The 27,030-nt window shown below is 41.5% G+C and overlaps 1 protein-coding gene across 2 annotated transcripts in view; it reads left to right on the forward strand.

Annotated features, from left to right (window-relative positions):
- Frmd3 (FERM domain containing 3) overlaps positions 1-27,030 on the forward strand; it is a 294,129-nt gene that overhangs the window by 222,811 nt on the left and 44,288 nt on the right. For both annotated transcript variants that reach the window (XM_042696229.1, XM_042696228.1), the window contains exons 8-13: positions 1,961-2,049; positions 3,655-3,718; positions 7,435-7,523; positions 20,465-20,539; positions 20,918-20,986; positions 24,529-24,653. In XM_042696229.1, coding sequence (XP_042552163.1) covers positions 1,961-2,049; positions 3,655-3,718; positions 7,435-7,523; positions 20,465-20,539; positions 20,918-20,986; positions 24,529-24,653 — 511 coding nt within the window. The remainder of the gene's footprint in view (positions 1-1,960; positions 2,050-3,654; positions 3,719-7,434; positions 7,524-20,464; positions 20,540-20,917; positions 20,987-24,528; positions 24,654-27,030) is intronic.

The following is a 27,030-nucleotide window of genomic DNA, read 5'->3' on the forward strand; positions in this document are numbered from 1 at the left end:
GGAAGGAATACCAATAGATTATGCTTTCATTGGAGTCTTGCAGTTGCTCACTAATTGCCATGAGGTAGCTGTGATTTTAACATCAACATACATACATTGATCCACTAAGTGGATAAGTGGAAAGTTAAGAGGATCCTAACAGGTTTATTTTCAAGGTTATTACCAGCAAGTATATAGTCTTGAGACCTAGAATCATGGTTTGAAGCCAACCTAGGTAGACGAATCTATGAGATTCTTATCTCCAAATAACCAGTATTAGAAATAGCTCAGGGTGTTGGGGGTTCACATAGGAATAAAGAGGCCAACTCAAAAGGAACTAGGTAAGGCAATGTTTCCTTCTGCAAAGTTACTCTTGACAAAAAAGCACACAGAACAGGCAGGTTGCTTACTTTTTATCTCTAACCCAGCAGGCCCTGCCCTTCTGTCCTCATTGCCTAAGTTCAGGTTTACTGCACATGGATATAGCTTAATTAACAAAATGTAATTAAATTTCAAGGAGCTTCTAATAGAATGTCTTAATTAAAGTGCTCAGGAAAAAAGATACATGTAACTACATTGTAATTAAGAAGGGCCAAGTCACCTGGCTAAAGCAGGAATTCTTCAGAAAAACAATTCTCAGATTAACAGAAAGGAAGCAAACTACTTTGGCAGAAAAGACACTTTCTCACAGTTGTAAAAAAGAAAAAATGGATGTGGACAGACCGTTCAAATGGTAAACTACTACAGGTCCTGGGTTCAAGTCCTAGTTCCAGCATAAAAGGAACAAAAAGAACAGTTTTTATAAGGGAAAAACAGGAAGAAAAAAGAGATTTCAAGTTACATTCTGTAATTTATATTGTTTGGTCGAATGTTTTTTACAAGGTGTTAAACAGACCACTTTTATCAGAATCACCTGGGCTGTACCCCCGTAACTACTGAGTCAGAACTTTAGGGGTGCTGCTAGGAAATTTGTTTAATTTCCTAAGGTGGTGCCATGTGCATATTTACAGAAAAGATTTAAGTGAGCAATATTCTTCTTTCTGTAATTTTAACTGTGCATTAACCAACATAAGCATAAATCCTAAGCTAAATTATTTACATTAGTCAGGCTCTTAACTGTAAGGTTTAGAGTAGTCCCGCCACATTTATTTACCATATTCAACCAGCTAACTAGCTAAGTACTAGTTCCTCAGTGTTCCATTCAGGCTGCTCATTTGGAAGGTTCATAAACATCTGCTGGCCAGAACACACCCATTCCTAATGTACATAGGATCTGTGGAAATATGTAACAGGTTCCCCCCAATTCTGGTGTGTGACCAAGGTGTGGAATCTTCCAGACTGACATTTAAATCCTCTTGTTCTACCTGTGCAATTGTTCTGGAATATTCTCCAACTTCTCCTTCTGGGAACAGTGGAAGTCATTTCATTCCATTTCATGCTTTAGATTTGACCCAGAGTCTCTTTATTTTATTTAGTCTTTGGAGACAGACTTGATTTTGTTGTTATTCCTTATACTGAACTTATCCATGAGATATTGAGTGTTCCTGGTCTAGGCTGGAAGCAAAGTAGGCTTTGCTAGACAAATTTTATACTGAAATTGGCCGAAACTCTTTGGGGTATTGATTAAAGTGAATAGAGACTGCTTGGTTTCATTGCATTAAAGTACTAATGGGAACAAGAATAGTTGCTCACAGTATAAAAGCAGATCAAGTAGACATTAGAATGGAGGCAGTGTTTGTGAGTCATCTGTGTGTATCCTGGTGGGGCCAAAGGACCATTCCTTAATGGGCAAAACTACATAATCCCACCTAAACTTTGGAAAGCTCAGAAGCTCCCCACCTCAGAAATTTACTTTATTGCTGCAATTACTGAACTAAACATGAAATCAATCAAGGAATATGAATGAGCATTTTATTTATTGCTTATTTTATTCTCCCATTCCAAAAAAAGGTGTTTTTTTTCCTTTTTTTTTTTTTTTCAGGATTCAACAGGTACTACAACATTTTTAGGATTCACTGCTGCAGGCTTTGTGGTGTTCCAGGGAAATAAAAGAATCCATTTGATAAAATGGTGGGTATTTTTCTTTTGAAAACTGGTTTATCAATTTTTAAATCCCTCTTCCTTTCTTTGTTTTTTTTTTTTTTAGGGCCATATCAAAAAAAGCATTTCTCATATTGATTGCTTTGCCTAACCTTGATCACAAAGGGTTTCTCCACCTATAAATCAATGCCAGTCTGGATTGTCCTTGGAGGGGAACTGAATTTGTCTAGCTGAGGAGTTGGCACAGAAGACTTAGCCTCGAAGGCTTTGCTTTCAGGAGGGGGTCCTTATTTCTGTACTAGAAGCTTCTACTGATCTGGCCAGTTTGGGTTTGGGGAACTTGGGATGGGTTCTAATGAACTAAGCTGCTAACGTTTTGTTTCCTGATAACAGAACAAAGCTGGGTAATATATAAAGAAAAGAGGTTTATTTTGGCTTATGATTCTGGTGGCTGGAAAATCCAGATAGCATAGTGTGGCATCCTGGTTGCCTCACAACATGGCAGAGAACTAGAAGAGAGGTGGGGCATATGTAAAGGGCATGTGTATGAGGAAAAGTAAGAGAGACTGGGGAGGAGGGACCAGGTGTGATCCTGACAGACTTGGCACCCTTGGGGCTTCCTGGGTGGTGAGCTCATCCTGAAAACTGAAGGTCTGAGCTGTTGGCTATGAAGTTGTGGAAATGCCCTCTTGCAACTGGCCTGAACCTCATTATCCTCAATGCTATGATCCACTTAGATGGAGGCTTTCTTCCAACATCCTTTTTTTCAAAAAGTCAAATCCTCCTTTGTTTTTGTTGGTTTTGGGGCTTAAACTCAGGGCCCGGGCTCTACCACTTTGACCAAAGCTCCCTTTCCAGTTGTCTGGTGGTTAATTGAAGATAAAAGTCTCATGGACTTTCCTGCCTGTTCTGGCTTCCAACTGCGATCCTCAGCCCAAAGAAGAAAAGTCTGTGAGACTTTTACAAATAATTAATGACCAAAAAAACCCAGAAGTTGGGCTGTAACTCAAGTGGTAGAGTGCCAGCCTTGAGTGAAATACACTGGGGCAGTGCACAGGCCCTGAGTTCAAGTCCCAGTATGGGCACACACACACACACACACACACACACACACACTCCTTTGGATAGCTTGTCATTCATCAAGCAGTTCTCACAATTTTAAGCCTTTCAATGTGTAATACAATTGTTCTGTAAACAGCATGAGGAGTGGACATTTTTTGTGTTGGAGATGGATGGAGAAAGAGGGGGAAAGTCAGATACTTTGATGCCATGATCATCTACTAACTGAATCATAAATAAACCATTTTCTTTCTTTCTTTCTTTCTACCTTGCACAATGAGCTGGCCAGTTACTATTTCAGTCCTTAAAAACTACAAGCATTCTTGAGGTTGTTGGAAGGGGGATAAAGCCTCGGAATAAATAATTCTGAGCTGCCTATTGATCCTTTCTTGGGGAGAAAATTACAGTATAATTTACTTGAGGTTTTTTTATTGCTTGTTAGACCTTCACCTATGATAAGACAGTATCTTCTTTCATCATGGTCTGCTTCGCATTGCCAGATTCCTGCAGGAAAGCCAGGTACCTAATCAGCTGCCATATTTGCTTTCTTCTCACTCTGACATTTTCTTTCCTTAGGCCAGATGTCTGCAAATTGAAGTTTGAAGGGAAGACATTTTATGTGATTGGCACCCAGAAGGAGGTCAGACACCTTTTCTAACTACCTGTTGCTATGCATGCATGTATAATGTATGTGTGCTTATAAGAGGAAGGTTCAAGAAGTGAATTTGCTTTTAGGATTGCAGTTCTCAAAGACTACAACTTTGCCATGTGATGTTAGCTGAGAACATTTGAGAGGTCAACAAATCAACCCAGTCAGCCCTGAATTTGCACATTGAGAAATGCTGCCTATACCAATGACTGCTTATTGCACAGCCCTAGCGTAAACTTAATGGGCTCTTTCCCTACTTCTTTGTGTCAAAATATGGAGAGATGAAACAATGAAGGATACTTACAAAAATAGCAACTGACACTGGATAGTCATACAAATAGAGTCTATAGTCCCAGTAGTATTAAAATAAAGGACTTAACAGATACACACTGTGGTTTACCATACTATGTATTTTGGAGAAGGCAATTACCAAAAGTACTTCAAAGATAGTTCTGATCTTAGTTGATGTTCTTGGGTTTTTTGTTTTTGTTTTTGTTGTTTTATTTTGGTTTTGTTTTTTTTTTAGTGTGCCATTACTAGGGCTTGAACTCAGGAAGCCTGGGCACTATCCTTTAGTTTTTTTAAATCAAGGCTGGTGCTCTGTCACTTGAGCCACACTTCCACTTCCAGCTTTTTGGTAGTTAATTGGAGAGAAGAGTCTTATGGACTTTCTTGGCTAAATTGTGATCTTCAGATCTCAGCCTCATGAGTATCTAGGATTAGAGACATAAACCACCAATAACCTGGTTCAATAGGTATTCTTGAGCCTGGCTATTAGCTCAAGTACTAGTTATTCAAGGATGCAAATAACATGTTAGACTAATCTCAATTTCATAAAGGTAAGTGATGCTTGGAGTGTAAAGAATTGGGAAGCTCATTTCTTTTTTAATGTAAGTTTCATTGTAAAGGTGATATAGAGAGGGGTTACAGTCACATAAGTCAGGTAATGAGTGCATTTCTTTTTGAACAGTGTTGCCCCCTCCCTCATTCTTTCCCATCTTTTCCCTTCCCAACCCGCCCCCCAAGTTGTAAAGTTTATTTCCAACATAATGTCTAGTGATTATCAGTATTGAATTGGTTTACCCTTTGCCCCACTGTTTTTGAGATTCCCTTTCCCTTCCCCAAATCAGCTAAACTTATATACAAGACCAAGGGTACAGAAATCAAAAACAGTAACAAAAGGGAATAAACCAGAGGGGGAAAAAATGAAAGAAAAAAGAAATAACTGCAAATAGTACAATTTTTAAAAACCTCTTGTTTACATTTCTTCAAGTTCATGTTGATAAGCATCATTTTATATAATCATATGCAAATAGCATATGTTGTGGTCCTCTCCTAAGAATATTCTAGTTATTCTGGTTTTATTACATATGAAGGAAACAATGCAGTCTATGTTTCTTTGGGTCTGGCTTACTTTGTTTAATATAAATTTTCCAAGTCTTTCCAATTCCTTAAAAATGGGGCAATGTCATTCTTTCTGATGGAAGCACAGAATTCTATTATGTATACATACCACATTTTCTTGATCCATTCATCCACTGAGGGGCCTCTGGGTTGATTCCATATCTTAGCTATGGTAAACGTACTGCAATGAACATGGTTGTGCTGGTGGCTTTAGTGAGGGCTGGTTTGTGGTCATTTGGGTAAATGCCCTGGAGTGGAATGCTGGGTCAGAGACGTTTTATGATTAGTCTTTTAAGGAACCTCCATACTGCTTTCTAGAGTGGTTGAACAAGTTTACATTTCCACCAACAGTGTAGTAGCATCCCCTTTTGGACACATCCCTGCCAGCATCTGTTATTTGTTTTCTTGATAATGGTCACTCTAACTGGGTGAGGTGGACTCTCAATGTAGTTTTGACTTGCATATCTTTTATGGCCAGTGATGTTGAACATTTCTTCATATTTCTATTGGCCCGTCTTATTTCCTCTTCAGAGAAGTCTCTTTTTAGTTCTTTAGCCCACTTATTAATGGGGTTGTTGTTTATTTAAGGATTTGTTTTTGGGGGGATAATTTTTGAGCTCTAGGTATATTTTAGATATGAGGCCACTGTCTGACACATAGCTAGTAAAGATCATCTCCCATTCTGTGGGCTTTCTATTGATCTTGCTAGCTATGTCCTTTGCCATGCAGAAACTCTTCAGTTTGATGCATTCCCATATATCTAGTCATTCTTTGACTTGTTGTGATTCTGGATCTTTACTTAGGAAGTTTTGACCTGTGCCAAGGAGCCCTAGTGTTTCCCCTGTACCTTCCTGTAATATTTTGAGTATCTGGTCTTACATTGAGGTCTTCGATCCATTTGGAATTGATTCTGGTACAGGGTAATATGTAATGATATAGCTTCAGTTTAATGCATGAGTATAGCCAGTCTTCCAGCACCATTTGTTGAAGAAGCTGTCTTTCTTCCATCCTGTGTTTTTGGCTCCCTTACCAAAGATTAGGTGGCTATAAGTCTGTGGGTTAATTTCTGGGACTTCAAAACTATTCCACTGGTCCTCAGGTCTGTTCTTGTGCCAATACCAAGCTGTTTTTATTACTACAGTTTTGTAATAGAGTTTGAGGTTTGGTATTGATATTCCTTCAGCACAGTTCTTCCCGTTAAGGACTGTTTCAGGGTCTATATGGATTTTTTGATTGCTTCTATATAATTGAAGAATGATGTTGGAATATTGATGGATATTGCATTGAATTTGCACATAGCTTTTTGGCAGTATTGCCATTTTCACAATGTTAATCCTCTCAGTCTAGGAGCATTGGGAGGTTTTCCTTAAGTCTGCTTTAATTTCCTTTCTCAGGTTTTTAAAGTTTTTTATCATAGAGGTCCTTCTCATCTTTGGTTAAGTTAATTCCTAGGTATTTTATTTTTGAGGCTATTACAAAAGAAGTTGTGTTCCTGATTTCAGTTTTGCTCTTCTCGTTGTTGGCATACAGAAAAGCTATTGATGTTTGTGGGTTAGTTTTATACTTTGCTGCTTTGCCAAAGTTTTGGATCAGCTCAAGTAGCTTGGGAGAGTAGTCTGTGGAGTTCTTTAATTACAGATCATGTCACCTGCAAAGAGTTTTACTTCTTCTTTCCTTATTCAGTTCCCCTTTATGTTTGTCTCTTGACTTATTACTCTAGCTAAAAATTCCAATACCGTATTCAAGAGGAGTGGAGAGAGCGGGCATCCTTTTCTCATTTCTGATTTCAGAGGAACTTGTTTTAACTTTTCGCCATTAAGTATAATGCTGGCTGTAGGTGTCATATGCAGCCTTTATTATATTGATGAATGTTCCATGTATTCCTAGCTTTGGGAAGCTCTATTGATGAATGTTCCACGATTCCTAGCTTTGGGAAGTTCATTTCATACTTTAAAAAGATTTAAATCAGATATTGTAGTGCATCCTTGCCATCTCAACCCCTAGGAGGCTCAGGCAAAAAGATCTTGGGTGTGAAACCATCCTGGGCTACCTAGCAAGTTCACTGCCAGCCTGGGCTACATAGTGTGACCTTATATCAAGGGGGGAAAAGAGGAGAGACAGACCTTATGTATCTTAGTGATGTCTGCAAGGGGAATAGTATTTCAACAACACTTTAAAGAGCATAGTAATATAAATTGCTTCAAATCTGTGTGGTAGGAGGTAGGATACAAGTCAGTAAATTCCTGACAGTAAAACATGTGAAAGATAAACTGTTTAACATGCTTTCTTTTTTTTTTAACTAGAAAAAAGCCATGTTGGCATTCCACACTTCAACACCAGCTGCCTGCAAACATCTTTGGAAGTGTGGGGTAGAGAATCAGGCCTTTTATAAGTAAGTAGCTTTTATTCACTTAATCATAGGTTTAAAAAGTACTCATGGAGCACTTGATATTTTACAAATAGCCGCATATCCATTTCTATTAAGACAGCTCTTTTTTTTTTAGTATGTGGAAGTGAACTATAAATTTAGTTATTGTTGGCCCAAATCCTAAACTCTGTGTTAGGTGTTTCTGTAATACATGTGACAGAATGTCTGTACACCTCCTTTCTCAAAACAGATCTTAAGATAGAACTTAGTGTAAGTGGTCTATTGGGGATTGAAAGGTTAAAATTTGAGGCAGTGACCACTTGTTGCTTGTTTCTGTCTAGCAAAACAACACGTGGTGGTAATCCAAACACCTGGTTGATTGTGTGCCTTTATAAGACTTGCAAATCCTTAGCTCGGGGCTCTCCTCCTAGGCTCCGCTGTGTCAGAGTGTAGGATGAGGCCTGAGCTGCAGCCCGTTTAAATAAAACAGCTGTAGAGTCTGACTCTCGGTGGTCTTCTTGCGGGGGGTCCTGCAACCTTGGCATAACAGGGATGTAGTTAACAGATCTATGAATTGGGGATTATTGGACTGAGGCAGTAAATTAAGCAATATGGAGTCTTACCTTCCTCCCTCCCTCCATCCCTCCCTGCCTCTCCTTCTCTTATTCCCTTATTTCCTTAATCCTTTCCTTCCTTTTACTTTCTTGCTTGCTTGCTTGCTTTTCCTTCTTTCTTTCTCCTTTAATTCTTCCTTTCCTTCTTTTTTCCAATTCTCCCTTTCTCTCTCCTCACCTTCCTCTCCTTGCTCTCTCTGCTCCCTCTTTGACCTGTCTCCTCTCTCTGTCCCTCTCTTTCCCATCCTCTTCCTTTCCTCCCTTCTCTCTTCCCATTCTATCCTTGGAACTCAAAATCCTCCTGACACAGCCTCCTAAGTGATGGGAGTAATAAGTGTATGCCACATTCTAGGCTCCTCTGGGAGACTAAAATATGTCCCAAAGTTCTCTGACAGTGGGTGAAAAGGAAGCTATTTATCTACCAATCCCACATTCATTTTGGTTGAGGGCAGAGTTAGTACTCTCTGGCACTTCTGGCTTTCTCTGAGAGTGTTGGATTGAATATGCCCTCGCAAGTGACCTTCAGCAGAGTCACATGTCAGAACAGGAATCAAGGTTTTACTGGTAGAATTTTGGTGGACTAGGATCATGGAAAGTTGGGTCTAGATGGGACTTCAGAAGCCATCAGTAAGACTCTCAGAAAGAAGGTCCACCTTCTCCTTGCTGAGACTTCCTTGCTGACTGAGTCACTAGCACCTTCCACTCCTGAGGTTTACCTGAGTGGAATTTGCTCAGTTTTTCCCATTGATCACTAAACTCACTATACTAGAAATGCTGTCTCTGAACTTCAAGGCATCTTTGTCTCCTGCTGTGTAGACTATTAGAAAAAAGCAAAACAATACAAAACAAAAATGCCAAACTTGGCCTCTAAGGAATCAACATTTTAGGCTAAGTATGGGGGTGCATATATGCAATCCTAGCTGCTCAGGAAGGACCGTGGTTCAAGATTAGCTCAGGCAAAAAGTTAGCAAGAGCTCATCTCAACCAACAAGCCAGGCATGGTGGTTCGTAATCTTAGCTACATGGGAAGTATAGGCCAAGTCTGAAGACAGCCCTCAGCTAAAAATTTGGGAGCCTATCTGAAAACTAACTAAAGCAAAAAAAAGGGCTGGTCATGTGCCTGAAGTAGTAAACCTCTGCCTAGCAAGCATGGGGCTCTGGATTTGAATGCTAGTAATCACCAAATATTAACACACTGGTAGCTCAAGCCTTTAATCCTAGCTACTCAGGAGGCTGAGATCTGAGGATCAGAATTTGAAGCCAGCCTGGGCAGGAAAGTCTGTGAGACTCTTATCTCCAATTAACCACCATAAAACCAGAAGTGGCACTATGGCTCAAAGTAGTAGAGTGCTAGCCTTGAGCAAAAAGAACTCAGGGACGGTGCCCAGACCCTGATTTCAAGCCCCACAACCAATAAACAAAGAAACAAATATACTGATAACATACTGGTCAAAGAGAAATTGACACTTGGTTTTTAGTACTACTATTACTGCTTTTTTTTTTTTGTCAGTCATGGGGCTTGACCTCTGGGCTTGGGCGCTGTCCCTGCGCTCTTCAGCTCAAGGTGAGCACTCTACCGCTTGAGCCACTGTGCCACTTCTGGTTTTCTAGTGGTTTTATTGGAGATAAGAGTCTCACAGACTTTCTTGCCTGGACTGGCTTTGAACCATGATCCTCAGATCTCAGCCTCCTGAGTAGCTAGGATTACAGGCGTGAGCCACCGGCGCTTGGCTAATTACTGCTATTATTATTGGTGATTGCACCTGCTACACAACAGTTCTACCTACAAGCTATATTCTTAGCCCTTAGTTTTGTGGGACAGTCTAATTTGAATATCCACAAAATTCACCCTTTTAACAGAGTTCACTGGGAGGTGGATGAGACCCTAAGTTCAAATCCCAGTGCCACAAAAAATATAAAGTAACTTTTCAGTGATTTAATCCACAATGTTATTTAATCATTATCTAATTCTAGAATGAATTTATCAGCAGTCATTCCTGTTCATTGGCAACCACTATCTACTTTCTGTTTTTATAGATTTATCTATGCTGGACTTTTTTTTTTATATAAATGAGATTTTAAATGATATGTCATTTGTACCTGGCTTCTTCACTTAGTATACTATTTTCAAGCTTCGTCTATGTTGTAGCTGATGCAGCTTATGTTTAAATAATATTCCATTATTTGGATCTACCACATTTTGTTTAATCACTCACTAGTAGATGAACATTTGGGTTGTTCTTTCCTTTCAGCTATTATAAAGGATTCTTCAGTGAAGATCCTTTTGGGGTAATTTTCTTGGGTTTAAGCCTAGACATGGAATTAACTGTGGTTAATCCTAATTTAGCTGTTTAAGGAACTGTTTTTTGTGCCTAAGCTTTTGGAACTCCTCTTTTCCTCTTTTGATGAAACCATCCAGTTCCTGTCAGAAGATAGTTTATATGCATTCATTCAGTTATCTTTAGTACTATTTCTCATACCTGCGACAGTTAATAAGTCAATAAATAAATCAAAACCAAGAGTATTCTGGCACTTTATTTTTTGATGGTACTAGGATTTGAAAGCAAGGGTTCTACCACCTGAGCCATATCTTCAGCCCCTTTTGCTTTTGTTATGTTTTCAAATAGGGTCTCATATTTTTTTTCCAGACTAACATGGACCAAGATCCTCCTATTTATGCTTCCTGCATAGCAGAGATAACAGTCACATAACATCAGACCCAGCTTTTATTGGTTGAGATAGGATTCCATGAGCTTTTGGTCCAGGCTAGTCTTGAACCATGATCTCTTGGATATCCACCTCTTGAGAAGCTAACATTATAGACCTAAACTACCACCCCTAGCATATGGCCCTTTTTCACTGAAAATTCTCTCACACACATATTATACGTATTTATGTATACATATATATATGTACTAGATCTAATCTCTCTAAGGCTTAGAACTGAGTTCTGCTTTTTCTACTTCCTGAAGATCCCAGGCATTGAAAACATATTCACTGGATCAGATTAATAAGGCAGGGCTCCTGTCTTCAGGAGATCTTAATTATATGGTAGAACCCAAAAATATTAATGACAAAATAATAGTAGGTTGAGTCCTACTGTGGGGGACTTAGGAGGGAAAGGACCTTTCAGGTGGAGGATAGTCTGAGTAAGAGACTAAAGCAGGACAGTAGAAGATACATTTTAGATAGGAGAATGATGGCTACACCAGGCTGAGTAGAAGAAGAAAGATAACATGGAAAGGGAGGATAGGAAAGGCTGGGAGATCTTGGAACAAATAAGGGAAGGAGAGTGATGTAGTGTGAATGGAATGGTAGATAGCTGTGACTGGCCTTAGGAACAGGCAACAAAGGCTTCTATGAGACCAACTGGGCAGAATTTTCACACAGCCACTCTTTTAGTGAAACCATAGGTGCCTATTAGAGAATAACTTGGAGATAGTAATTTATTATCTTTCATGTATTCTTTTATTCGATATGAGGAAGTCAGATGGAGTAAAATAAAGGCAAAAGCAGAAGCCAAGAAAGAGAAGTGAGGGAAGGAAAATCAATCCAGATCTGATTTGCAAGTTTGGGTTAAGTGGCTCAGTTACAAGTTAGCAAGGAACCTAGTCTGTTAATTCTATCATTAATGTGGTGTGGCTGATTCTGCACTTGAAGAAACCTCTTACAAGCATCTGTAACTGCTTCACAAGAGAGTATAGCTGTAGTGGTTGGAAGTGTGTCTCGGTTGGTAGAGTGCTAGCCAATGATTAAAAGCAGCAGGTAAGTAGGAATAATCTTCACAGTGTAACATTAGGCTTGGGCAAGACAGCTCCAAGGCCCCTGAGGAATGGGGTTTGAGATAATTTAGGGCCAATATGAGTTGCTGGGAAGGTAAAAATGTCCCTCCTACAGGAGAGACCCTTCCTGACGGACAGATTTGAATGGCAGGTGGTAGTTAAAGAGCAATCTTCCAACCACATATGCATTCCCACACACTTCCATTCCCATGCATTCATTTATAATGGTATTAATGATATGCAGTGAATAAACATGAAGAAATAATTTAGGATTAAAAAAGAGTTGTATAAGGACATAGCCCTTACCTTCTGGACATGAGCTTTTGTGAGATGTTATGCTTCACTGGACAAACATCCAGGTTAACAGGATATAGTGCCAGTTTGGTTGTCTGTAGTATGGAGCAGAACCTAGTGGTGGTATTCTGGGGGTGATACTGGGGTATTCTTTAGGACAGCTGGTCTTACAAATGTCCTCGGCAGTGATGGCCCCTGTTTTATCTTCCTCCTTCACCTCAAAAGGTCTCCTTTAACCAGGCGTTGATGGCTCACACCTGTAATCCTAACTACTTAGGAGGCCGACATCTGAGGATCTTGATTCAAAGCCAGCCTGGGCAGGAAAGTCTGTGAGATTCATAAGAATCTTATTAACCACCAAAAAGCAGGAAGTGGAGCTGTGGCTCAAGTGGTAGAGTGCTAGCCTTGAGCATAAAAGCTCAGAGACAAAGCTCAGCCCTGAATTCAAGCCCCAGGACTGGCACAAAACAACAACAACAACAACAAAATTCTCTTTTAGGTCCACTGTGCTGTTCTGCCTTTCATTTGAACTCACAGTCTCTACTGACCTGAGATTGGCCAGAACCTTTTGCTCCTCCATTCTCCCAGCACCATCACTGACCCTTCAGAAGAAGGAAGGATATTGCTTATTGTGACCTTGGGCAATGCATACCTTCTCTGCCCTCAGTTTCCCCATCTGTAGTATCCCTGAAATTCAGCCGTGCCTCTGTGCATCCCTGTGGCCTAGGGTAATGATCATGGGCTTTGGTTTTACTTCTGGCCACTCACTAGCAGTGTGGCCTAGGAAAATCCCCCTTCAATTCTTTGGGCCTCATCTTTATTTTCCGTCTGTCAAATGCAATGGTGCTAACCGGCCTTGCAGTATCCAGTTCTGCAAAGCACAATAACTAGGGGTAAGTGACAGCAGTTGCTGGAACTCTCATTTACTCCACTCTGAAAATGATGATTGGGTTCTGATTCGTCTATAGATGCATGTCCCAATCCCCCTGACTCTTACAGAGATCCAATGAAGCTCACCTCAGGGTGGGAGCCAGCATATGCATTCTCTGCTTGCTCCATTCTTTCCCAGGAGGAAGAGGCTCTAGTCCCCTTCCAGCTCTTTCTGGAACAGTGGGCTCTGGCAGAGCAAGGCCTCCTGCACCTGCTTCCTGGGCTGGGGGTGGTTTACTGCTTCCATTTTCACTGCATCTGCCCCTGGAGCATGAAGCTGATGGATGGTGTTTGACTACAAATTCCCTAGGGTGATTTGAAGACATGAATGTGCTGTTGGTGTCAGCTGGCTCCAGGCCATGGATCTGGTTGGAAAGACTTTGTTCTGAGATCCGCTGTCTGGGAACAAAGCCCAGGAGCAGCAGCCCTGACTTTCCTTAGGGGATTCCAACACAAACTTAGACAGCATTTCAGAGCTTTCTTTATGTCATATGTGCAGTAGATGCCACCAGCTCTGAGGTGTTGCTTCTGTTGCTGGTTCACTGAAGTCACAGGCATTTTCATTCAAAGCCTTCATCTCACATCTGTTTGGGCCTGTGTGTGTACTGTGCCTACTGAGTGTGGAGTTGTGTGCAGGGGAGAAAGGCAGTTCCAGAAACATTTCTCATTTGCAATTTGCAGGGCTTGCAGAAAAATAATACAAGAAATAAAAATAAAAAGACCCCAATCTGGTTCCCTGTGCTGAGGCCTCCCCACTTCAATGAGTACATAAATTCCCTTATCAAATTCTCTTATTATAATTGGTGCCATGTTTCAATAGTTCTAGGGTGTTGTGAGATTACACATATCTATCTGTCTGTCTGTCTGTCTGTCTGTCTGTCTGTCTGTCTGTCTGTCTGTCTATCTATCTATCTATCTATCTATGTTGGTGCTGGGTTTGAACTCAGTGCCTAACACTTGCTCAGCTTGCTTGCTTATTAGCTAATACTCTACTGCTTGAACCACACTTCTAGCCTGCTTTTCGCTGGTTATTTTGGAGATGAAGCTTTACAGACATTTCTGCCCAGACTGGCTTAGAATCAGGACTCTCGAGATCTCAGTCTCCTGAGTTGCTAGGAGGCATGGGCCACCAACTGGCACCTGGTAAAAATACATATTTGTAGTAAGTTTTCATATGCTGCTATAGGCACGTCCATAGACTACTCATTGAATGAGATTCACAGTCTTGACTATATATTACAATCTCGGGGGATGGAGGGAGCTTTCACAAAAATTACCAATGCCATGGGCCCTTGGATCCAGCCCCAGACCCAATTAAAGCAGAATCTGAATTCTTACCAAGATTTGTATATGAATGCTCATCATAGCATTATTCTGAATAGTGAAAAGTAGAAACACCCCCAAACATGCAAACTGAAGGTGCAACCACTCCCAAACCAGGAAAGATCAGAGCTTCGCTGTGTTTGGGGAAGCCATTGGCAGAGCTGGAGGCAGGGTCAAGACACGTCCTGGGGTTGGGGTCAGAGCAGTGAAGAAAAGAGGAACAAATATGACATCGTGGTGTTGGAATGTTGTTCAGCCATAAGGAGGATTTAAGTACTGTTCTATGCTACAACATGGTTGAGTTCTGAAAACACTGCACTAAGTAAAACAAACCCTTTTCAGAACATCATAGAGTGCATGATTCCATTGAGAAAAAATGTCTAGAACAGGAAAATCCAATGTGAGACATCACTGTCACCTGGAGATTGTTCCAAAGGTTCCTGGACCATTGCTCTGAAATTTGTCAGAAATACCAACTCTGGGTCTGTGCTTGAATGTGCTCCAGACTTATAGGATTCAAAACCTGGGTACTCAAGAGTTTTTGGGTGACTCCGGTCTCATTGCCGTTTCAGAGCCTGTCTAGCATAAGCTTCTATCACATGAACATGTGTCAGTGCCTTAAGTTCCTTATGGAAAAATGGAAGTTTTCCTTCTGGGAGGGTTGTGGTAATAGGATGAATTGACGAATTGGGTAGTGTACAGCTTATAGTAACTTTTATATACTAACAAATGCTGCTATTCCAGAACCCCCAAAACATGCTTTCGATGGGACAGTCTATTGTTAATTCTAGAGGTGGCCTCTTGAAGAAATATGCAACACCCCATCCTCCCACCAGCACCCAACCTGAGCACCACCCCTAGGCTCTGAAGTAGCAGGTACCAGAGGAAAAACTGAGGCTAGGATAAAGGGATGTAAGCTCAGCAAGGATTTATCTGGGTTTCCCTGTGGGAGAGATGTTTGGGCACAGACATGCTCCTGGGTGGAGATTTTGTAAGGGGACTTGGATGGAAGGGAGAGGCAGGCAGGTTAGAAGGCAGAGGATGGAGGAGAGAGTTGCCATTCTAACTAGGTTGTGGATGCATTGTGTTAGGTGGGAAGAGGCCCTTCTCTGAGCTTGCTGTACATGAGAGAGGTGGGCACACAGGGCAAGGGGTGCATACCTGCTAGAGTGAGAGCTCTTTCTCTGCTTCACTGTTTGGCTGATTTGGAGATTTGGTTTTGGTTGCTCCATAGTGAAAAGGCCAGGGGAAGAATCAGAATGGGTTGTAATTTGGAAGGAGAGAATGAAGGCAGGTGGGGAGGGGAGGGTGGGAAACTACTCTGCAGTGAGCAAGCACTCCACTAGGTACTTTCAAGTCACTTAATCTCATGTGCTCTTCCTCTGAGCACTGTGAAGTAGGTGGCATAAAACCCCTGAAAATAAACAACAAAGGCCACTGAGCTAGAGGCCAGCAGGAAGTTTTGATGCTTATCTTTCAGGCCAGTGCCACCTCTTAGGTCGCTCTGGGAGAATTTGGTGGTGCAAAGGCTCTCAAATGCAAGCAGACTGAGCCAGAATTGTTTTGGAATGGTTGGATGAAATACAGATCTTCTCCACACCTTCTGAGTTGCAGTCTTGAGAGATCAAGCCCGAGACCTTATGTTTTAAAGTCATCTTAGTTATCTTTGAGTGTGTGTGTGTGAGTGTGTGTGTGTGTGTGTGCGCGTGTGTGCATGTGCGCACGTGCACACACACATACATGCCAGTCCTAAGGCTTGAATTCAAGGGCCTCATCACTGTCTCTGAGTTTTGTTTTGTTCCATGGTGGCACTCTACCACTTGAGCCACAGCTCCACTTCTACATTTGATGGTTAATTGGAGGTAAGTGTCTCACAGACTTTCTTGCCTAGGCTGGCTTTGAACTGTAATCCTTAGATCTGAGCCTCCTGAGTAATTAGTGTTAGAGGTGGTAGACACTGGTGCCCAGCTTAATTATCCTTTTTATCGAGACATAATATTTGTACATCTTTATCTGGCCTGTACAATAATTTGATAGACTTTTATACTGTGTATTGGTCAAGTTCAGGATAATAAGAACTTTCATCTGGTCAAATATTAGTCATTCCTATGTATTGAGGAATATCATGATTTTACACTCAATATTTATTGCTGAGCTATACCAATTCCTCCTATTTAACTGAGTTTTTGTGATTCTTATTAATTTAATTTCTTTTTAAGTATTTATTTCTTTGTTCAGTTAATATTTTGGTGCCTGTACTGTGGTCTGTACTGAGGTTTGAACTCAGGATCTCATGCTGTCTTACTGGCTCCACAATTCCTTCCACTTATCTTTGTGTCCAAAATCCTGTTCTGTTTATGTCATTTGAACTATCAGATTAAATGATGTTAAAATTCCACAGAAGATCTCAACTGAAATGTTTTGAATGTTACCTGGACATTGAGGAGGGCAAGGATTTGACAGAAATGCTCTGAGTGACACAGTGTCACAGACTTTCTCTCCTTTCACCCTGCTTAGACAGCTGCTGACTTTCTCTTTGGGTCTTTGGACCTGCCTGAAGTCATTTGAAGGGTTTCCTACTTAGGTAGTGCAGCTCTGAAGCCTCCATCAAGAGTCCAGGAGGGCTCTCCCAGGCCTCCTTACAGGACAGGAACTAAGGCTGAACCATTACTAAAAGAGCTGCCACTTCTCCCCGCAGTCCCATGACCCTGTAGGTGCCTCTCTGTAAAATGGGTGCTAGTGTTGAGTTTGAATTTCCAAAACCCAATTGGAGCTCCTAATCATTTTCTTTATAGAAGACTGTGGATCCTTACAAAGAGAACAAAAATCAAAATGAACTATAAAAAGTAGACATTTCTTGAGAGACTTCTCCTCTTTTTACCTCTGAGGACAGGGAATAATGCCTTTACCAAGGAGAGATGAGGACAGGGGACCCAGACTGTCCCAGGGAGCTCCAACTCAAAGTGTCAGACCCACATCTCTGTATGGTTGGGAGTAGAAATGGGAGAGTGCACACAATCCCACAGCAAGGCTGGCGATGATGTGTCATCACCAAAGGAAGAGGACTAAGCATGGTTTCCTGGACATTTTTGTCCTCTTGGTTGAGTATGGCCTGGAAGGAAGCTCTGGCCAGCAGCCAGAGCTTCTGGTCCTCAGTGTCACCAAGATGTAGATCTCATCTGTCCCTTTCTGTCGTGAGAGGTGCCACTACATCTTCTCTGGGCTCTGTCTTGGCACAAATCCTCCTCTTTGGGCCCATTCCTTCCTTCCCTGCCCTCTCACTGTCTCTGATGAATATTTGTGACCAATGTCTTTATGCATCATTTCCCACTGTTTACAAAGTACACAAGGCATGAGGGGAAGGGACTCTTTACAAAAGTTCAAGTCTGTAATACTAGATACCTTAGAAAACAGAGATTTGAGGATCATGGCTTGACACCAGCCCAGGCAAAAGAAACTTATGAGACGCCATCTCAACCAACGGCTAAGCATGGTTAAGCACCTGTTATGTCAGCTACAGGGGAAGCACAATGGTTAGTATGTGCCTCTCAACCCCAGCAACTCAGGGTAACACAAGTAGGAGGATTGCAGCCTAGGCCACTCTGAGGCATAAAGTGAGACCATATCTAAAAAATAACCAGTGCAAAAAGGAGTTAGCGGTATGGCTCAAGTAGGAGAGAGGTTGTCTTACAAGTGCAAGGCCCTCAGTACTGCCCACCCCCAACGAAAGATCATAACAACTTAGGAAAATAGACATTAGGTCTTCATTCAGACTGAGGGCTTCTGTGGCTGCTGGCCTTTCTGTCAGTTATATCAACTTCACCCCTAAGTTAACACTTTCTCACCCTCAAATCTCAGATCAAATGTCTTTTCTACCAAGCATCTTCCCAGGCCCTCAGAATAGACCAATCCTCCTTCCCTTGCTCTCAGTGCATCTTTTCCTTCTAGCAAACCCCAAGGCCATCACTTATATGTATTTATTTGTTCAGTAGATTTACATCAATTTCTCTTCCTGACTTTGCATCCCATGAATTCAGATATATGTCTTTCCTGGGATCCGCTTGGTAGACAGCGAAGAACTCAGTTCTGAACCAATAGACTAGAGCTTCAAGGGACTTAGAACTGGGGATCACATCCTGCCCTGAAATTTCTAGCAAGAGTTTGCTTAGTCTCTGCTCTCTACATGACTTTGCTCAGAATCTTATACAGCCATACTGGTTTTGTGTTTTGTCTTTTGTTTTGTTTTGTTTTTAGTCAGGCATGGGGCTTTAACTCTGACTCTAGGCACTGTCCCTCAGCTCTTCAGCTCAAGGCTAGTGCTCTACCACTTGAGCCACAGCTCCACTTCTGGTTTTCTTGTGGTTAATTGGAGATAAGAGTCTCATGGATTTTCCTGCCCAGACTGACTTTGAACCATAATCCTCAGAGCTCAGCCTCCTGAGTAGTTAGGATTATAGTGTGAGCCACCAACACCCAGCTGTTTTGTATATTTTTAGGAGATTTTGTGATGATCAGTACTTCTAACGATCTCAAGCTATGGAAGAGCTGTTCTTTTTCATATTTTTTTTAATTTAACTGCAGAAGGCTTAAAATAACTGTTGTAGAGGCATTTTCAAATACTATAATAATTTAGACCCCTGTGTTTGGCCTGGGGTAGCCCCATGTTCTTGGTTGGTTTTTAGAGTGCTGTTGTTTTGTTCTTATTTATAGCTATTCTCAGATGTGCTAGTCTGTGCATGGCTAGGCCTCTCATTCCTTCTAAATTTTAGTCAGCTCCCAGTGTGAATTCTGTTAAAGGGCTCTCGGTCATGGTGACATAGAAGCCAGTGACAAGGCCATGGTGCCACAGCCTTTGTTCTTTGCTTGGGCAACACACAGTGAGTTCTTTGTAACACAAGTGACTTGTATGGCCAGGAACCTGTTTACTGTTGCAGTATTGACACAGCACAACCAACATGCCCTCAGCACCAATGAAGTTGACAATGCCATGTCACAAAGATCATTCTCTGTGTCTCTCAACTAGAAACCAGGGAAGAAACACATGCATGAAAGAAACAAAAACATTAAAATACATATTTGAGGGTTCGTTTTCCTAACATCACATTATCTGACTTTTTCCGCTTGACATAACTATACTAGATATTGCAAATAAGGGAAACCATGGGACCTATGTTTCTTTGGGCCTGGCTTACTTCACTTAATATAATTTTTTCCAAGCCTTTCCATTTCCTAACAAATGGGGAAATGTCATTCTTTCTGATGGAGGCATAGAATTCCATTGTGTATATATACCACATCTTCTTGATCCATTCATCTACTGTAAGATTATTTCTTTGTTGCTTTGTATGTCCCTCCCCCACAGTGTAACCCCCGCTTTCACTATATTTGATGTCAGTATAACATGTGGAGGAGACGGGGACAAACAAGTCGTTTAAGGATTCAGGTGGACCTGTTGCAACAATGAGAAGTACAAAATGTCATGTCAAAACCAGCTTTACAATGTCGGAGGGGGGGGGAGGGGGGGTATGATTGGGTGGGGGGGAGGGGGGAGGCTGGGAAGGGAGGTGAAGGGTAAACAAAGGAGGAGGCTGCAATGCTTGGTAAGAAATGTATGCATTATCCTGACCATGTAATTGTAACCCCTCTGTACAGTATGTTCTCAAATAAAATAAAATAAAATTTAAAAAAAAAAAAAGAAACCAGGGAAGAGTCCTTTCTGCTCATCCTCCCTACTCCTTTACACAGGCCTTGACCTGAGTTAGAAAACCAAATATGTTGGTCACGACCAGTGTTCAGATTTGCACTAAACCATAGATATCAGCGATGACCTCAAGTTACCATTCACATAATGTAATGGCTCCTTGATGTAACCTTTCTTTCAGTTCCTGTGTGAACATATTGGGCCACCATATCAAATGAACTTATTTCTTAGATTCAAAGCTTATCCAATTACTGCGGCTCTGTACCATGCTCCTTGAACTCCCCAATGTCATTATCACCTCTGCTTTGCTTTTTCTTAAAGGTATGCAAAATCCAGTCAAATCAAGACTGTGTCAAGCAGCAAGATATTTTTTAAAGGAAGTAGATTTCGATATAGGTGGGTACCACTAGCAATAGGGTTGGGATTGGGGAAGCAGCCATTCGTACTTAATTGTTTTGCTTGCAAGTAAGTTCACTTGGGGTTATGCCTTTGAGGTACTCTTCCATTTCCCTTCATCACAGTCTAGTCATATAACTTTCATCCTCCATAAGAAGGTCCCCTAATTGAAGAAAGAAAGGGGTGGATTTTCACTTGTGGCTCAGACCACTGTGATTCTAGAGGAAAAGGGACATGTGTGCATGCTTCCTCCTCCCCTCCCCTCCCCTCCCCTCCCCTCCCCTCCCCTCCCCTCCCCTGCCCTCCCCTCCCCTCTCCTCCCCTCCCCACATTTCCACTGATTGTCAATGTACATGCATTGTGTTCTGTCTTTTGCAGTGGCAAAGTTGCCAAGGAGGTGGTAGAGGCAAGCTCCAAGATCCAGAGGGAACCTCCCGAGGTGCACAGGTGAGTGGGGTGCTTCCTCAGCTTGTTCTGCAATGGACATAGGGATTTAAAAGTTGGCTTTTCACTTGGAGCTGTTGGCTCATCCTAGCTATTCAGGAAGCTGAGATATGAGCATCTTGATTCAAAACCAACCTGGGCAGTAAAATCCATGAGACTCTTATCTCTAATTAACCTCAAAAAATTGGAAGTAGCCAGGGGCTGGTGGTTCATGCCTATAATTCTAGCTACCCAAAAGACTGAGATTGGAGGATTGTGGTTCAAAGCCAGTCCAGGCAGGAAAGTCTGTGAGACTCTTACCTCCAATTAAATATATTAAAAAACTCAGAAGTAGAGCTGTGGCTGAAGTGGCAGAATGCTAGCCTTGAGCACAAAAGTTCAGGGACAGTAGGGCCCAGGCTCTGAGTTCAAGCCCCAGGACTGGCACCAAAAAATCAGAAGTAGAGGTGTGGCTTAAGTGGTAGAGCACCTGCTTTGAGTGAAAAAGCCAAGTGAGAGTATAAGGCCTTGACTTTAAGCCTCAGTACCCATACCCTCCCACACAGACCATGGCTTTCCCATAGTGTTGGCTTATCATGTGTGATGCTCTGAGTCTGATCCCCAGCACTATAAAAAAAACACTAAAAACAGCTCTTTTTCCCCAATCTTCAGCTGTATATTGAGGACCCTATATGCTGTGACCCAAGTATTAAATATGGCCACACCCACCCCAAGTTTGGCCTGGCTGTGGCATGAGAAGAGATGGGCTTTTTTGAGTCACCTGCTCTGCGGTCACTGATTAGGTCTGGAACATCACGTGAACGAGCAGGGTGTGCACCAATCTCCTGGCCACACTCCCTTGTCCCACCTGGTCTCTCACTCACTAGACAGTTCCTGTTGGCCTCACTCCTTCTTGGTCTCTGAGGGAAGAGACTCACCTGTCAGGGGTCCTTTATTTCCAAGGGTCACCCAGAGGAATGAGGGCTTGGTCATTATTGATTTAAGAGTATGCATGTTCATGAAAACAACAATTGATGGTAATTTTAGGGATTAACAGTCATCTTGGCCTGGCTGGGCCTTCACTCTGTGCACAACGTACACATTCCACTTCTGAACTCTCAGACATGCTAACTACTCTAATGCTGAACATGCTCCTCCTCTTTAAGGCAACATATCATAAGCTAAATTCCTCAGAAAATTCTCTCCCATGCTGGCAGCAGCCCTCCTTCCTTCCTTTTCTATCCTTGGAACCCAGAGGAATTTTATTTATGTCTCCTCCATTTCTGGAGTGTGCTAGGTAGGTACCACTCCTTGTCCTGACTCTGTGTGTGTGTGTGTGTGTGTGTGTGTGTGTGTGTGTGTGTGTGAAATGAGGCCAACATGGCGAGGGCATTTGGATGATTCTTCTCTTACAAAAAGAGAGACAGAGTCCCAATCAGCAGGAGCTACCATGCAGATGCATACAAATTATGCTTTGGGGTGGCCTGGTAGAGCGCTGGCACATCATATGTGGTATCTCCTGCTTCTTAAAAAAAAAGCAGAATAAGGCTACATAGCTAGGGAAGCTGAACATGATGGCCAAGCACCACCATGCGCACCTGAACGCCCACAAGGCTGCCCATCAATGAGAGAGCCTTTTATGGACCACAGGATGGGGTCTTCTGCCCGCACTACAGCCATTCCACACAGCAGAAAGGAAGAATAGGAAATGACAAAATTTTCTTGGAATCTCTGGTTTGGAAACAACCTCAGGGATCACTTCATTCATTACTTCTACAGGAATTGCTTGACAGGAAATTGAGTCTTGGATTAGATAAAACAGAGTCAGCCAAATTGTTTTGAGTGTATGTGTATGTGCATGTCAGACCTAAGCCTAGAGCTCCAGTGTCCTGCTTCTCTTCCCTGAGCTCTTATCTCCATGGCCCTTGCCACTCTGAAAGCCTCGGGCATTCTCTTAGAAGGTGGCAGTAGAGACAGAACTATCTCAAGTGTCTCAGCTCAGGTTTTCATCTCTCACTTTGAAGTGGAGCATTTGATCTTAAAAAGAAAAGAAAATACTCAATGCTGAAGGAGTCCTCATAGCCTCGGCAGTTAGGCAAGGCCAGGACATATGCCATATTCTCTCCTCTTGAAATCCATCCGTTGGCTTACTCCAACAATGCAGCCACCTTACAGCTGACTCATGCCTAGAACTGTCTCAGAAACACTCATTAAGAAATCTATTGTAGTAGAAAAGCTTCCTTTGGGAACTGAAGATGAACTGGCAAATGTAGTTTGTATGCACTTTATTACTTTGGATTTTCTCAACAGTTCACAATATATGTATGAAAAATAACATACCCATGTTAGATCTAAAATACAGACATATGAAAACATATACAGGGCCATATGCATATGTACACACTGACTATAAAATACAGTACATGAGGGGTGGATTCCAATGGTATAACTTTTTTTTTGTCAGTCATGGGGCTTGAACTTTGGGGGTCTGGGCATTGCCTCTCAGCTCTTCAGATCAAGAAGAGTGCTCTACCACTTGAGCCACAATGCCACTTCCAGTTTTCTGAGTGGTTTATTGGAGATGAGAGTCTCATGGATTTTTCCTGCCCTGGCTGGCTTTGAACCACAATCCTCAGATCTCAGCATCCTGAGTAGCTAGGATTACTGGTGTGAGTCACTGGCGCCCGGCGGTATAACTCTTTTAAACAGCTAACTTATAGTTTAAGAGAAAATGAGGTAAAAGGAATAAATTTTATAGGAGGTGGTGAGTATAGTGGATATAAATTGCTAAAACAAAATATCATGGACTGGGTAGTTTATAAACTACCCAGTTCTGGGGCTGGGAAGTTCTTGATCAAGGCACTGACAGATATAACATCTGATGACATCCAAGGGGACACCTTCTTTCTGAGTCCTCACATGATAAACTCCCTGAGACTTATTTTATAAGGCCATTAAGCCTATTTATAGGGGTCCTGAACTCAGGACTTGCCTCTTAGTTCCATTACATTGGAGATTAGGTTTTAGGGAACAAATTCTATTCCTCTCTGTATCCGTTACTAGCGAGTCTAAGGTAAAAGTCTGCTCTAGGCGGCATCTGGCCTAACTCTAAGCAGACTCATAGGCCCTCTCCATAGCCGTGAGCCACTACTGTAAGCAACACAGAGATGGTTCATAGTTGTAGAATGTCCATGCCATAGTCTGTCAGGAATTTTTAGTGGCTATTCAGTGACTCTGAGCTACACCCTTCACTCACCTTTCTGAATGTCCAGTTCATTGATGGCTGACTCCCCAGTCTGTTTCAGGTATCTTTTTAAAATGCTGTATGGTCCCCCAGTCTTTGGGGTGATGACATCTGGGAAAGTATATTTCTTTCACTGTGTTACACTGGAACATGGCAGCATGTGTCAGGAACTTAAGGACAAGAAGATGTGTACATCTGGAGGGTTTCACATCTTTCCCACTGTGTACGTCCAAAGGCAGCTCCCAGCTTGGGCAGTCACTGAGAAGGAGGAGTCAGTGTTTACAGTGGACACCAACCTCACCTGGCTTGTGTCTGCTTTCAGAGTTAACATCACTCAGAGTCGCAGCTCACACTCCTTGAACAAACAACTCATCATTAACATGGAGCCCCTGCAGCCTCTGCTTCCTTCCCCAATTGAACAGGAAGAGGAAATTCCCCTGGGTGAGGGTAAGTCCAGACATTGGTTTTAGAGGCCGGCTTCAGAAAAACCAACAAATTTAATAGCTAATAGGTGTTTTTAAAATCTCATGTGAAAACATTAATGGCACTAGACCTGCACAGTTCAATAAACCAACCACAGCTATGTATGGCTATTTCAAACTAAGTCTACGTTTATTAAAAATGAAAGCTCCAGTTCCTAAGTCACACTTGCCAGATTGCCAAAGCCAGGTGGGCAACACGGGACTGATGACTGCCATATCGAAGACTGAGGAGACCGTTTCCGTCATTACACAAAATCCGAATGGAAGCCAGTGTTTCCATGACAACCAAGATTTGTTTATAAAGGATTTCCAAGCTGGGCACTGATGGATAATGTCTATAATTCTAGCTACTCAGGAAGCTGGGATCTAAGAATCAGGGTTCAAAGCCAGCCCTAGCCAGGAAGTCCATGGCACTCATCTTCAAATAACCACCAAAAAGCCAAAGTAGAGGTATGGCTCAAGTGGTAGAGTGCTAGCCTTGAGTAAGAAGCTAAGAGACAGTGCCCACACGCTGAACTCAATCCCCAGGACCAGCACATACACAAAAATTCTGTGTGTCTCTACACTGCTCACCCTTTGTGCCTCCACGTCTCCCTAGACTCTTACTTCCTTTTTCACAACTATCTCATCTGATAGTTTTGACATAGGCTACATGTATAGTGTCCACTTTAACCTACAGGTTGTTGCTTCCTTTCCCCTTCCTCCTATTCTGCCTCCTCTTCTTCTTTGCAAACACTTTATTTGATTTAGAGAGTATCTCTGCACACCACTTGCTGCAGACATATGGTGAGACAAATCTCACACTGTTAGTAATTTCAAAGTAAATTTAACAACAAAGACACACAAAATTAAGTTATTAGAACCCTAAATATAAACATAACTTGCTTTTCTTTCATTCATCAATGGAGACCTGGCTATTTGAGAGGGCAGGACTCTGTCTGCCAAATATGACTTAACTTCTGCTTGAAGAGTTCTTTTCTTAGTTCAGTTTATAATAAGAAACTGCCATGGAATGCAGTCTTCAGAGAGGAAGCAACAGCCAGTCATTCTGAAGCATAAAGGATCTTTTCTCGAAAGGATACTTTGATGATTAATGAGGAAAGTGGTGGGTAGTAAGATGCCAAAATTTCTCCAGGTAGAGAAAAAGGCTGGAAAGCATAAAGGATGGAGTCTTAAAAGACATTTGTCTTCAGCTGGCCACAAGATATCTGGTTATGAGAACTGTCTTGTTATAATAGCTCTTGCTGTCTGTCCTAACCATTTACTGTATACGTTCCATTGTAAGTTCATCTTATTAGCCCAAGTGCCTCTGAGGTTATGTTACTTGTCTGTTTTTGTGCATGTTTCAAGTGAAAGAAAAACGGCCTTTATTTCTTATCACTGATGATTTATAGACTTTATATCATATGCCTGGAATATTACTTTGGATGAAAGCCATTTTTTTGAAGGTAATTATTATCCCTAGTTTGAACGAGGAGTATATGAGTAATAAAGAAAGGGAGAGAAAAGACACTTTATGCATGAAACTCTGCAAAGAGATAGCATAAATGGGAATAAAATTTGGAAGGCCATACTGAACAGCTGGTATGGAGAATGTAGATAGGCTACCACTGCCTTCAGAGCCCCCTGGGTTATGAAGGAGGCCCTGGGTCAAGCTTTACCCCAAACCTTTTACTCCATTCAGTTACAAAATTCCATTTTACTCTGTTTTTCTATAGTGAAATTTTACTGCTAAATACTAGCCTTGTCTTTACACAACTACATGTACGTTATAATTAAGTGCAATAAACTTTTAAGTACTATCCTATGGGATAGGAATCCATGAGCTACATTTTCAATTTTTCCTGTTATTTGCAGAAAGCATCTTAAATTCTTTCATCAGCTACAAAGCTAAACTGGTAGGTCTATCTTTTAAAAGTAGCCATATGTGTATATATATGTTTATATTTATTTGTATATTATTTATATTATATATTTTTATAAAAATTTATATAGAATATAAGTATATTTTATATACAAATATAAATTTATATAGTAAAATTTTCCCCAGGAGATTTGCCTTTTGTAGGACATATTTATGGGATTTGAAACTCAGACAGATCGTAACAAACTTTAGGATATAGAATCAATTTCAAATGAAGAAAATGGGCTGGTGTCATGGTTCAGGTTGTAGAACATCTGTGTAGCAAGCTTGAGACTCTGAATTCAAATCCTAGTACTATCATAAAAGAAAAGTAGAAACAAAATAGTGTTAATTATCCAATAAACAGAATGATACTTTCAGCCTAGAATAAGAGCAGAACTACGTTAGGTACTATGAAATTCAAAGTATGGTTCACACA

This window comes from Dipodomys spectabilis, unplaced genomic scaffold, assembly GCF_019054845.1.
Source record: "Dipodomys spectabilis isolate Male_0828 unplaced genomic scaffold, ASM1905484v1 ptg000204l, whole genome shotgun sequence".
In the NCBI taxonomy this organism is placed as follows: Eukaryota; Metazoa; Chordata; class Mammalia; order Rodentia; family Heteromyidae; genus Dipodomys; species Dipodomys spectabilis.